At 39.4% G+C, this 13,309-nt stretch overlaps 1 protein-coding gene across 4 annotated transcripts; it reads right to left on the bottom strand.

Annotated features, from left to right (window-relative positions):
• Positions 1-736: 736 nt before the first annotated feature.
• Positions 737-13,309, bottom strand: REEP2 (receptor accessory protein 2). 4 transcript variants are annotated; one of them, XM_017728264.1, is made up of 9 exons: positions 13,225-13,309; positions 9,863-9,935; positions 7,947-8,023; positions 6,886-6,954; positions 6,560-6,680; positions 5,881-5,994; positions 5,373-5,520; positions 4,928-5,085; positions 737-3,023 (listed from the first exon to the last, which is right to left on the bottom strand). In XM_017728264.1, exons 2-9 carry the CDS (start codon positions 9,926-9,928, stop codon positions 2,949-2,951), a joined length of 828 nt encoding a protein of 275 aa, XP_017583753.1. In that variant the 5' UTR covers positions 9,929-9,935; positions 13,225-13,309; the 3' UTR covers positions 737-2,948. The 4 variants fall into 4 exon arrangements, with proteins under 4 accessions (XP_017583753.1, XP_017583755.1, XP_017583754.1 ...); XM_017728266.1 differs by having other exon boundaries at positions 6,886-6,998; positions 9,878-9,935; XM_017728265.1 differs by having other exon boundaries at positions 9,878-9,935.

Below are 13,309 nucleotides of genomic sequence, written 5' to 3'. Positions count from 1 at the left end.
CCTCCAAGCATTTCCTGCTAAAAATACCGAACAGCAGCTGATAAAAGCATTTTATCAAAACAGCACATTCAGCGTTCTCATTAACAAGAGAATTTCTATGCAAGACAGTGCCATCCAATGCAGAACTATATCTAGAAACTCACTAAGAGGTCACGTGGGTGGTGGTAGATCTGCAGTGGCTTTGATCAAGCAAAGCACAATCTAGCAGTTACATGTGTACTAGAAGAAGAAAACAGTATCTATGCTGAGACACTGTTCTTGCTCTGGGTAAGTTCTGCTGCTTGGCATCATCAGCTTCACATCAGCTTGACATCATCATCACACACTATATAATAGTCTTTCACTCTACCGCAGACTCACTCTTGCAACTAAAAGCCAATTCCCCCATGTAAAAAAACCTCAGAGTAAAATTGACCCATATTTACCCGCAAGCTAATGACATCAAGCATCAATGCTAAGTAAAAGCTACTTAGCACAGGACCTAACTCAGGAAGACAAAGATAAATCTGAATGCCAGAACTGAATCTTCAGAAATTCTTCCTGTGCTTCAAAGCAGAAAAGCCACTACAAATAAATGGATTCTGGAGAAGATTCTGGAAAGTCACTCTGTGGAAACCTAGTAATCACAGACTACCACAATGCATGCACGAGGAAAGGGCAAGAAGATCAGCACAAGGGGAGACTTGGCTTCCAAATCAAGTCCCTCAAAATGATTTACATAAATAATTTGCTTTGCAAAATTTCAGTTAAAAAAAAAAAAATCAAGAAACACAGTCATAGACATACTTGGTATATAGAGAATAATGGTTCTCTTGGTCAGTACAGTAAAGTCTAGGACAACAATTCCTCACAACTGGATCTTCCACATAATCATGAAAGATTTTTATCTTTTGTCTGGAGAGAGGAATTTCCTTTGGAAACAGAAAGTATTCCTGCTTCAGGACATACATTTGCATGTGCTAGTAAGACATGAATATGAAGTTTGCTAATAAACTAAAAAAGAACAAAATAATTGGGTTTTTTTTGTGAAACTCAGAACCAAATCAAGGATTTTCTACTGGTTTCTGGATAAGGCCTTATAGATAATTTAGAACAAATACTTCTGACAAGATGCAAGTTTCTAAAATGGTCTGTAAAGATTTAAATTTTTAAAAGCTACAAACAGTAGTAAACCCAACTTAACTGGCTTCCTGAAATAACCGGTCAATTCAACAGCAAACAATTTGCCACCAAGACAATAGGAAACAAAAAATTCAATCCTAATCCTCAACTTTATAAACTTTTGAAAGGCTGTTCTCTGGGACAGAAATACTTGTGGAGCATTAGCTGCAGAAGTGCTTCTATACCTTGTCAACAGCAAAATACTGGGCTCTGTGAAGAATTCACTGTCATTTCAGAGATGTGACAGCTAAAGATGTGGGACACAAACACCTGCATGTAGGAATCAGGTTCCTTTGATAACTAATTTCAGTGAAAATTAAGACCATTCATTCAGACACACGTCTATAATGGTGCACCTTCATTATAGATCTTGACAACAAGAACCCTACTCATAAATATCATAAATTTTCATTGACTCAGCTGGCATGTGTACAGGGGATCTCCCCTTAACAACAATGTTCAAGAGATCAGTAGGGCTTGGCATGATGCAAATTTTCTCTGCAGCACTGCAATTTCACTCCCACAGTACATATTCTACATTCCTTGTAGTTTTCTGTCCCAAGTGTTAAATATTGCTCAAGTCTCAGGACACTGATAAACACGGCAAATATCAGACAGAAAATTTGTGCAAGGGCTGCAGCAGGATAAAGCGAGAGTACTGATTAATCACATTACTGTGCCCTAGTCCCTGCTTTTTATCCCCCATGAAATCCTGAAGTTAGCGGAACTCAGCTGTTAAAAAATCAACTGTTTCAGTTCTCATGTCTTGAGGATTGAATCTCCTAAAGCTGAGAGGTGAGGGCTTCTGAAATTCTTAAGTATGACCACAGACTATTTTGAGACAGATTTTCCCCAGTCATCTGCTAGAATAAAAGAATTTGACTGCAGTAACAAGCAACAAAATGACATGAGTTCAACCACTAAATGGCAAAGCGAGTACGCTCGCCATGGGACTGCATGGGACTCACCTCATTCTGATGCTCTCATAGGAGTCAAAGTGAGCATTAGAACCTGAAATAAAATTCGAGCAGCTTCAAAAAGAGCCAAAATCTTAAAGATGCCAAACTTTCCTTCTCAACAGTAACTCCTACCTACTCCATCATATAATGTGCATGTAATAGCACATTTCCTTTATTAATTTTTCCAGTTATCTCCCTTCACCTTCCAGAAAAAATAAAATAAAAACCAATCTCTTCATCTTCCAGTATGAGTAATGGGAATCTAGCATATACCTCCCATGAGCCAATCCTTTATGTTCAAAAGCACTCAGCATACATCACTTCAGTCACTTTCTCAAAGGGGATGGACACATCAGGTATGGTCCATTCTTAAGGAATATGCCTCATGGTGGGCACTTCTTAACAACACACAGCTGCAGAAGAATACCCAGAGCAAGATAAGACATTTTAGGGAGCCACCCACCCTGTGGAACTCCAGTGTCTAGTATTTTTCCAGCTTCTGTGCAATGGATGTCTCTAACCCTAGTCAGTTCTTCCAGCAAAGAATTCTCAACTAGGGTTATACAGTGGGAATTCCAAAGCAACTGGCTATGTACAGACATATCAGCATTCCCTCCAACAGAGAGACGAAAAGGAGAAAATTCCTGAGGATTTGTATCCTCTACTCTGCTTTCTGAATCCCAGCCTCCCCCTTGCCTTGGAATGAGCTCTATAAAGCAGTATCTGTTATGTACAAGAATCTCAGCTCCCTTCCTTTGGAGAGTTTCCCCATAAAAGTGAAAGGCAAATCCCAGGACAGAGACAGGTGCTGGGGAGGGGGAGGTCGCCTTAGGATGACTCGCCAGAAGCAAGAGAGCCAGCAGCTTTCTTCTTAGGGCGGGCTTTTACACTTCTTACTGGAAGCTGAGGAGAAAGAAAAAGAGGCATCTTAGGCTGGTTTATTTTAACACCTAAGTATCTAACAGAAAGATGCAAGAATGCAGAGTGAAACTAGGACAAAACAACTACAACATGACCCTACTCATGTCATCTGTTGTCTCAAAAGACTATTTAACCATTCCTTTTTTTTCATTGAACAAATCACTCAACATATCCATCAAATAGCAATCAGAAGACATTCTAAAACAGGGTATGTACGGCAGTAAAATCAAAGCCAGCTGTCTAAACTAAAGGTTAAACACAGATATTTCTAACTGGTAACATCTACACTTGCACTGCTCTACTGCTTCTTAACTTCTATCACCAATGCAGCTCTCTAAAAGCTGTAGAAACATCCTGAACTAATTTGCATGCTTTACTTCTGTGTCTTTCATTCTAGATACTGGCAAGAAGAGCATTTATTCATCTATGATGCATTCAGCCCTGGTTGGCAATCTCAGAGATCTCAGTCAAAGACCTCCTACAAGTCCTACATCTGACCCAAAGATCCAACAGTCTGTGCACAAAAATCAATACGCCTGCAAAGGGCTTTATCGGCATTTCTGTATTCACAATAAACAGCATATAAGAGTTCTTTCTGTCTTTTCACAATTCCACTTTGAAAATTCCTCACTAGGAAGCATCAATTGAAATTTTGAGCCTCTTGTTTCCCTGCTCCTGTCTAATATAGTAGACAAGAAAGAAGAGGGGCTCAACTCAGAAATAAGCCATAGGAAGATCTGAGTTAAATTAAAACGCATCTTTGGACATAGATGTCCATCCTTGGAGAAAATCAAAAGCCACCTAGACCTGGTCCTGGGAACTGGCTCTACACGAGCAGTGGGTTTGAACCAGATGAGTTCAGAGATCCCCTCCAACCTCAATTATTCTGTGATTCTCTTACAAGGAGTACTTAAGCACATGCAAAGGTTTCCCATACACTATAAAAACAGGTTAACAGTATAACTTAAAATGATGCTCTAAGAAATTACTTTCCTTCAAATTATTTAATATTTAGCCTGAATAGCTTGACAATGTGAGTCAGTTATATAGCATTCTTTATCTTAGATAAAAATGATAACATTAGAAGTCCAAGCTGAATCAAGCAAATAGGACCCCAACTTCATAAAAAGGGAGAAGCATTTTATCATGTACAAATCAAACCATAAGAAATTCTCAAGTAAGAGTCAAAACCTGGAAAGCAGCACCTCAAAAAGCATTTTCTACAAAACACACCTGAAAACAGCTGAAAAAAATACTGCTAAGCTTAAATGATTCTTGGAGACAACTGCATTTACTTTCGTGTACGGTTTATTTTAATAATAAGAATTCATCTCCCATCTGAATGGCTGTAAATACCTTGGATCATCACACGAACATAAGAAGAAGACAACTGAACAATCACTAGTCACCCAAACTTCAAGACAAAACTCCAGGAATGGGACAGGTGGGGAGTGGTGTTATTCCCAATATCTAATGTGTCAAAGTCAAGAGGATACACAACTGCTGCATTTTAGATTAAGAGAAAGTGACTGTCCTAGGGATAAATGTTACTATTACGTATTCAGACTGTAGCAGGCAGGAGAGAGGACATTGTCAACAAAACATGTTAAAAAAATCTAATGCTCCACCCTTCAACACAAAACCCAAATGAAAGAAAAGCTGGGTTCTGGCTTATGACAGAGGCTTACAGGCATGATAAAAATGCAAAGCTAGAGACAAGTATAGCAAGTAGATGACAAGTCCACTGATGTAGGACTCAACTAGCAAAGACAGTCCAACAAAATTTATATATACAGCTTCTAAATGCTGAGACTATGAAGCTGGAGCCTTCCAACCAAGCTCACAAATCAATGTCAGTGCTGGAAATTATCTATACACCACCTCACCTCAGCTTTCACCACCTTTTTAGGAGTTTTGAGACTCTGGGTACGTTTAGGAAGTTTGTCTCCTGCATCTTCATCTGATGGGTCTGTTCTAGTATCTGATGGGGTTCCGTTAGACCGATGTGCCACACTGCTCTCCTCTCCTGAGGAGTAACAGGAAGCTAAGGAACAAGAGAGAAAGTTTTAGCAAATACTTTTAAAGAATCATATGGGGCTTAAAATGGCCCATCCTGAAGGAACTCACGACAGAGAGAAGTCAACCATCCTGAATAACGATAATGGGAAAAGTACAGGGATGTATATTAAATGAGAAGGCTCTAGGGAAGACAGTGCAACTTCTCCCAGATAATCTACAATCTTGTACTCCCTTCTGAGACCCAAGGCTCAGGGGAGCCCTCCTGGCTCACCATGCGAGGTCTCATACAATGGCCCAGCAGGTGCTCTGTACCTGAGTCTTCAATGGTTTCCAGAAGACTCGCCCCAGAGGGGCGCAGCTGTGGATCACGGCTCCGCATATGCACAGTATCTTCATCTCGGATCAGAGTGAGATCCTGCATGCTGAAACTTCGAAGCTTCTCAGACAAAACTCCCTGGCCCTAAGAGGACATAAAAATTGGGGTGAAGGGCACTTCACCAATCTCATCTCACATGGGATCATTCATTCAGAAGAGGAGGAAAGGTGCCCTATTTCCCACAAGGGTACTCTGAAAAAAAGAAGGGAAAATGTATGCTCCCAAGAACAATAACAAAGAGGTTAAAGCAAAATCCACTCCACTCCCCCTCTACTTTTTCTAAGACAAATGATGAGATTAGCTGCAGGGCAAACTGGAAGGAAAGAAAAGTAGGTTGGTGCCAAACAAATACTAGTATCCCTAACAGACCCACAGCACTAACTGCTGGTACACAAAAATAAACTGCTGGAGAATTCCTGAATGTTACAGAAGGCGTTGCATTACCTTTGCAGCTGCAGTAACTGCTGCATTGGCAGCAAGGTTTAACCCTCTCTTGCCAACTCGCATCATGGTTTCATAGCTCTTGTCACAAGCCTGAGTAATGTATTCATCAATTTCCTAGGAATGCAACATGGAACATGGCATTTAGCTCCTCATTACAAACATGATCAAAGTCTCCCCATCATCACCCTTAAAAACACAAAGCTCATCTGGACACTTTTTTTTCAGGCTACTAGCATCCGGTGTCATTGATCACATAACTCGAGTTTCTCTGCTAATTACAGAAAGCATCTAAACGCAACTTTAAATTACAGTATGCTATTTCCAAATTGTAACAACTGAAACAAAGCAGTTACTTATACTGACAATGTGAAAAAACAGACTGGCTACAGAACATGCTGCTCCTATCGTGATTCAAAGGGCTTAACTACTCACAGTAACTGTAAGGGCTCATGACACTGGGTTAGCCAAACATGCTTTCTAAGCATTAGGCAAACTATTGGCTACATTACAAACTTCAGTAAGCTGCAGTATGACATCACTGTCAGACACAGAATCATTCTACATTCACTAAGGTCAGCACAAGCAAGATTCACCGATTTCAGTTTTTATTGTGGCGTAACTGAATTAGAAGTCAGTCAGTTCCCAGACAGGTCAGTATCTTCCAACAACAAGCAAGTACCTTCTCCTTATTGGAGAGCGTTGGGTGCACAAACTTCCTGTAGAGGACACTGGAGCCCTTGGTGTAAGGGGAGAGCAGCCAAATCACAAATGCGATTTTCAGCTCGAAATAAAAAGGAAACCTGAGAGAAAGAGGAAAGAAAAAAAAAAAGAAGAGGAGAGAGAAAGATGGAGAACTGGAATCAAGATCAGCACAGAGACAGATGGAGATAACTAGCAGAGAGCAGCACAGGCAGAAAGAGCGTAGGCAAGGTAAAGGCTCAGAAACAAGAGAATCAACTATTCGGGTCAGAAAAGCAGAACCCTTTTTAAAGTCCTAGGACATACCTTCTTCGAGTATCATTTAGTCTTTCATCCATAGCCATGAAAACTTCATAAACAGGGCATCTCTCAGCCCTGCAAACACACCAAATTACAATCTGATAGCTACTCTCATCATTCTGAAGTTTCGTCAGAGAGCATCCAGTGGATGTTAGTATTACATTCGCTTCCATTCTCAATTTCCAAAATTTTCAACTGTTTGTCTTAATAATGTCACGTTCCTGCTAAGGCTGATGGCTGTTTCTGAAACTTCCAGTAGGTACTCCTCAGATAAGACACAAAAGCAGGGCCAGTGCAGATGAGAAAGAGCAGGCAGGACGTAAGCCTGTCATCTCCAACCCTTACACAATAAAGTCTGGGAAGATACAGTAGCAGAGATTGAAACAAGTGAATGCAAATTCTCTAGTGACTCAGTATGAAGAATCTTCAGGAGTCCTTTTCAAGTATGTGAACAAGCTAAAATTCTTGTACTTTTTTTATCTTTTTCTGCTTTTCAAATTTTATGCAGGTAGAAACAAAGCTGCTGAGCACTTTTGTAAGGCATGTGTAGTCATTTCATGATTCTTTAGAAAATGAAACTCTTGACTAACATTGTTTCAGAGATGTATGCAAAGCTCAAGCACTAAAGCCATGAGGCAACTGAAGATACTTTGTTTCAAAGCTTCAGTTGAAGCCACATAAAAGGCTGTCAAAGCAAAATAGGTCCCTTCCTTCTACCATTTTTTAAGGTGTCTTTTAGACCATCATTTTTCAAACTGTACCAGTTCACATTAACAGCTTCTCAAAAATATTTCAAGTTATGAATGGATGAAGATCCTTTTACAGATACCGTGCATTTACCCTAACTTTGCAAGCAAAGGAGTGGAAACAGCTAAGATAGCCGCTACTACCCACAATACTTAGAAACCTGCCGACTCTTCACAGGGATTGAAAACTCCTAAAGGGGAGAGAGTTTATTCTTAGCATCCTAACACTTCTCCTCTCTGCTTAAAAAAAGGCAAAAAAACCAAAACAAAGATACAGCAACAACAACAAAAAAGTCCCCAATGTGCCACCAAGGAACTCACCAAGAAAGAACAATGTCTGTGAGTGTTTCTGCAGTGGTGAAAAAGGCAAACACAATCCAGTACATCATCCACTTCACCTGCAAAAGAGCAGTCACTCAATGGACATACATCAGAACCATCAGAAAAAAAAGTGAAATGTCCTCAGTATAAATGACTCATCTCCACACATGAGGACGGATTCAAAAAGAAGGCATATATAATCTGTAATGGAGAGGGCCACATACTAAATGGTACATTTTAGTCTGAGAAAACACATAGGATTACTGTGCTCTAAATAGATAAACACAGACAGATGCATTAATGAATGCATGCCCTGTAGCAACATTATGATGCAACAGTGTTAAGGTCCCAAATGACCTATCCAAAAAGATTTATCAGTTAACTTTAAGAAGTTACACTCTCCCATATATTATGAATACAGTAAAAAATATATATACACACACATATATGTAAAAGTTTAAGTTTCAACTGCAGCCCTGTATTTTCCTGATGTAAAGTTTTCCTAAGGAAAAAAGAAAAACAACAAACCAAGAAACATATTATTTTGCTCTAACTCATTAATAAGCATTCTTTGCCTTAATCATTACTCCCAGAAATTACACAAGCAATTCATTTTTCTTTTTAAATAAGGGCTCACTGAGAGAGGTAAAAAAGCAAAGAACATGCCACATCAACCTAATCTTCTTGTTTAAGGTTTAGAGTATATGTATGTACTATTATGGCACATTTGTATGCCTATCATCTACCTCTCTACCTCCTCACACCTTTATCTGGGGCAGTATTTCTTTCAAAGCACAAAATAATTCCCCCTAACAAACACGCATGCACACTCTGCTGTTTTGGTAACTGGTTTCTCAGCTACAAGCCACTTACTCCTCAAGAGGAGTCAGCTGAATTATAAGGAAGATTGCTAGTTTTCTATACTGTTGAGAATTAAAAATAAGCATAAGTAGCAGATAAATGAAGAGGACACCTTAATTAAAAACAATTTAACACTCTGTGTCATCAAGAATGGGAAAAAAGAACTAAACTGAATCAGGGAAATGCCACATATTAAATCCACACATTAATCCATATATTAAAATTACATGAACAATTATGTTCATATAATAATGACATGTTGACAATCCTCATTACAGCAAATACTATAAAAGCAGGTATTTCCCCAAACTTGCATGTGTTGGAAAATTTGGTGATTTGTTCTTGAAAGACCCTCCACAAATTTCTCATAAAAGAAAATTAATCTGCCTCCAGCTGCTCTAACACAGTGAACAGTTTAGAAGGTAATTTGGACTACTAAATTATTTCCACTTTATTGTAAGCTTTCTTTTTCAGAACAGAAAATAGCAAAATTTGTATTGTATGGCTCTCTCCTGCCTTTTTTTTTTCTTGTATTATCAGTTTGGACAAGACCAGGTGTCATTTAGCTGATCTAAAGCAACTTTTCAAAACAAACGATTAAGTCCTCGGTGCAGCAACATGAACCAGCTCTTGTATGAAAAAGTGTGTGAATAATGATAAATCTAAGTTTGCAAAAAGGGATCCAAAAGGGTGAAAGATTTCAGAGAAGCTCAACAGCAGTAAATCTTACTTCAGCATTAGGCAAAATGAAGGTAATAATAATAATAGCAATTAGCAAATACCTACATATATGTAACAAAATCAAGATTATGGGGTTTTTTCAGAAAAAAAAAATTCACAAGTGTAGCAGAATTCTTAGGTTTCCATAAGCCTGCGCTAGCTATAGTGCTTTCCTTACAGGGCAGAGTATATGAAGTTTCTAAATAGTTTCTAACAGGTCTAAACGAACACTTAAAGAAACAAAATTGTCAAGGATAAAAAGGAAGGGACTATTGAGGATTAACAGTTGGTTAAAAAGAAAGAAACAAAGGATAAAATAAATGGCCACTTCTCACAATGAGGAAAGTTACCAGTGGAATCCCACAGGAATCAGTGTTGAGATCTGTGCTGCTCATCTTCATGAAACATCTGGAAAAGGTTGTGAATAGTAAAATGACAAACTGTGCAGAAGATACTTTTCTATCCAAGAGATTAGGTAGGAGTTGATTAAAGAATTAAAAAAGAGGATCTTGACTGATCTTCAGCTGACATTTTGTCTCTAAATAGGCTTAATTATAAAGCAATGAACTTACAGTGTCTGCTTTTTCTTAGTGAAAACTATTGCATTTACATACATTAGCAGATGTCACTCAAAAGGGGTCACTGTAAGCAGCCTGAGTGTAAGCTTAGTGCTCATTTTTCACTCTGTTAACAGAATGCTCAGGAGTATGAACTGAGAACAGAAAACATTGTTTCGTTACTGCTTAAAGAAACTTCATGTTGATATCTTTGATACTGGACGCAGGTCTCTTGCCTCAGTCTCCTTCTGTCAGCCTTCACTCTATGCTCTAAGGCCAAAGAAAAAAAGAAGTATAGCTCTTAAATAAACCAGAAGGATCCAACTTCTAGTTCTAGAAGTCCCTGCAGATGACCAGAAACTAAAAGAGCAGAAAGCAGATGGGAAGAAGCGCTATTTTTTTTTTTCTTGTGACAGATTACAAACACCTTCCAAAACTGAGGGTTAAATGAGGCTGCATTTTTTTTTTCAATCCACTAAAAGGAGTCAGGTCTTTGCTGCTCAACCTGATGATCACCAGGTTCAGTTAATGGCACATATATAGTCTCCCCAACTTGTGCCAAGAACCTAAATGAATTCAGCAAGTGCAAAAGCATAACTGGAATGTAGACTTGACCAAAGCTGAAGATGACATGTAAAAAGAAAGAAATTGCTTTTAGGACAATCTGAGCTACTAGAAGCAGTTTGCTGCAACTGCTCAAGGACTCATCCTGAATTTTTATCATGGTGGTAGAGAAGAGTAAATTTGCACTGTATTCTAATGCCACTGATGGACTGTTTGTGGTAGCTTGGTCTGTCAACTCAAGCTTCAATACACCACTTTAGCACAGATACACCTGTAAGACTTTTCTCCACCACCAAAGCCTAATCAGTGTTGGTTCTTAAGCACTATGACCTAGCAGTGGTACATAAAACAGCTGGCTTTGAAAATGGGCAGTACAGCATTCAAGTTTTCTGACTTTTCACATGAAGAACAGTTTGAACAGATATTGGCCCCTTCTGCGATGTTTTTCCCCCATCTTTCCACTTGTGTTGAGAAGGAAGAAGTGCTTCAAATGTAAGTGAATTAGGCAGATGGGAGTCCAACATCTAACTGCTTATTTCTGATGCAGTCCTCTCAAGAAGAAATAATTAATATGTTAGTTTTAGCAGTTCAAATACATTTTCTTGAATCACTCCAGCAATTTCACTGAAACGAAAAACAAGATTATATTTTCTGCTGCAGCAATCCAGACTATCTACTTCAGGAAACCTATACTGCTGCATCACTAAACAAAACCCAAAAATTCATGCCACGCTTTTCCACATCAGCCCTAGTGGAGCTTACAACCAAGCCATCAGTTGATTTTATTGTTAAGACAACCTCATGATACTCAAGCACTTAATCTCATTTCTGCTTGTGGATGCCTCATCCCTGGAAGTGTTCAAGGCCAGGCTGGTCAGGCTTTGGAGCAACCTGGTCTTGTGGAAGGTGTCCCTGATCACAGCAGGGGGTTGGAATAGACGCACTTTAAGGGCCTTTCCAACCCAAACCATTCCGTGATGCTGTGATTTTTCACCAGCAGATTAAGTAAGTCTTGCAGCTGCTCAGGTAACGCTCACCAAAAGAAAATCGGATCAATAAACACTTACATTCTGCAAAGAAATAAAGCATTTATGTACCTCAACAGCACCTACCCACAGAAAATAAGCAGGTAAAGAATGCCAGTTGTTTTTAAAAAATGAGGGTTTGAGGGTTTTTTCTCACAACAAGTTCTCAATAAAAAGATTTGAAACTCTGAAATCTGTCTTCAAGTTCAGATTCTGTAACCGGATAAAATCATTCTGTTACTGACATTCATGAACCAGAATAAAATTCCAGGTAAAAAATACACATTTTATGCAACAAATAAAGGTCACTGGCAACTGAAATAAAAGAAGCAAGGAATGCCAGAGAAGACAATAGTAATATGATACCACTTAATACATAACTTCAAAGGTAATTATGAAGTCACAGGATCACGTGATTCAGATAGTTTCTTTTGTGTTTTTGTTTTGCATTTCTAATATTACTACTAATAAACTTTAAAGTTTAGTAAGGCTCATCAAGACTGTCTCTTTAATACTCAAAACAATTTATTAGTTATCAGTGCCTCCTGAACATTCACATTTCAACTTCTCTGCTGAGGCCAGTATTGAAACAAAAACAAAAATCAAACACTTCAGACCAGATCCTGCAGTTTGTAAAGCTGTCCATTATGAGCGAGACTCTCAGGCCAGTTGGTGTCTCCTTAAAAACCTGTGGGCTGAATTTTCAGCCAATGCACAGGAAGGGTCTAGTCAATGCTAGAGAGCTGAAGCAGCATAAGCCAAAAGAAGACTATATCCCACAACATTTATTACTGACATGTGATTTTGTAAGGATCAAACAGAGACAGCTGAAGGAAGTCTCAGACTGCATCATAAAGTAATACTGACAGATTATATCCTATTCACGCATATTACTTCTACATCACATTATTCTTTGCTCTACGTAAATGGAAACTCATCCCACCCATAAGAGAAATAGGTCTTGTCTCAACTGATCCACTTAGAGCGTCCCTTCTGTAAGAAGGCAACACACCACATCGCAAAAAAAAATTTGGTGTTTTAAATACGGTAATTGTAACAACGGTGTAGAGAGAGAGAGAAACGGTTCCAGAGGGGAAAGAGAATGAAGTTTTGACCAACATAAAACACTGATCACAAGCAAAGTTGATAGGCAGCCACAAACCAAGCAAGATTATTCAGCCCTTTGGAAGAAAACAAAAGTAGTACTGAAAAAGCAGTAAAGGACGCAAAGTACGAATAAAGTTACAAGAAAGAACTTGTCCTGGACTTTCATAAGCTTCCAGATTGCAGTGTTTCCCCCACTTTCCCTTCCTCACTCAGCATCTCCTGAGAAAAAACAGCCCACGTTTACGGTTTGAAACCTCCCATTTCAGTAAGCACCCTTCCTTGGCAGCTCTTTCAGAGACCACTGGAGCTGCTGCTCCGGAGGCCTGGCTGACCCGAGCCCCTGCGGAGCCGGAGCGCCATCGCCCCGGGGACAGGCCGGGGGCTTCCGAGGCGGCCGCGAAGGACGGGGCGGGCGCTGCGCCGGCACGGCAAGCCCGTACTCACATATTCCTTTACGTTTTTCGTCTTCACGGCCTTGTAGGAGGAGTACGCGGGGTAGAGGGTGCCGAAGATCAGCCTACGAGAAGAA

The sequence above is a fragment of the Corvus brachyrhynchos genome, unplaced genomic scaffold (genome assembly GCF_000691975.1).
Source record: "Corvus brachyrhynchos isolate BGI_N302 unplaced genomic scaffold, ASM69197v1 scaffold21, whole genome shotgun sequence".
Classification (NCBI taxonomy): Eukaryota; Metazoa; Chordata; class Aves; order Passeriformes; family Corvidae; genus Corvus; species Corvus brachyrhynchos.
The sequence above is the reverse complement of the archived record's forward strand: the minus strand, read 5'-3'. Positions and strand labels throughout refer to the sequence as shown.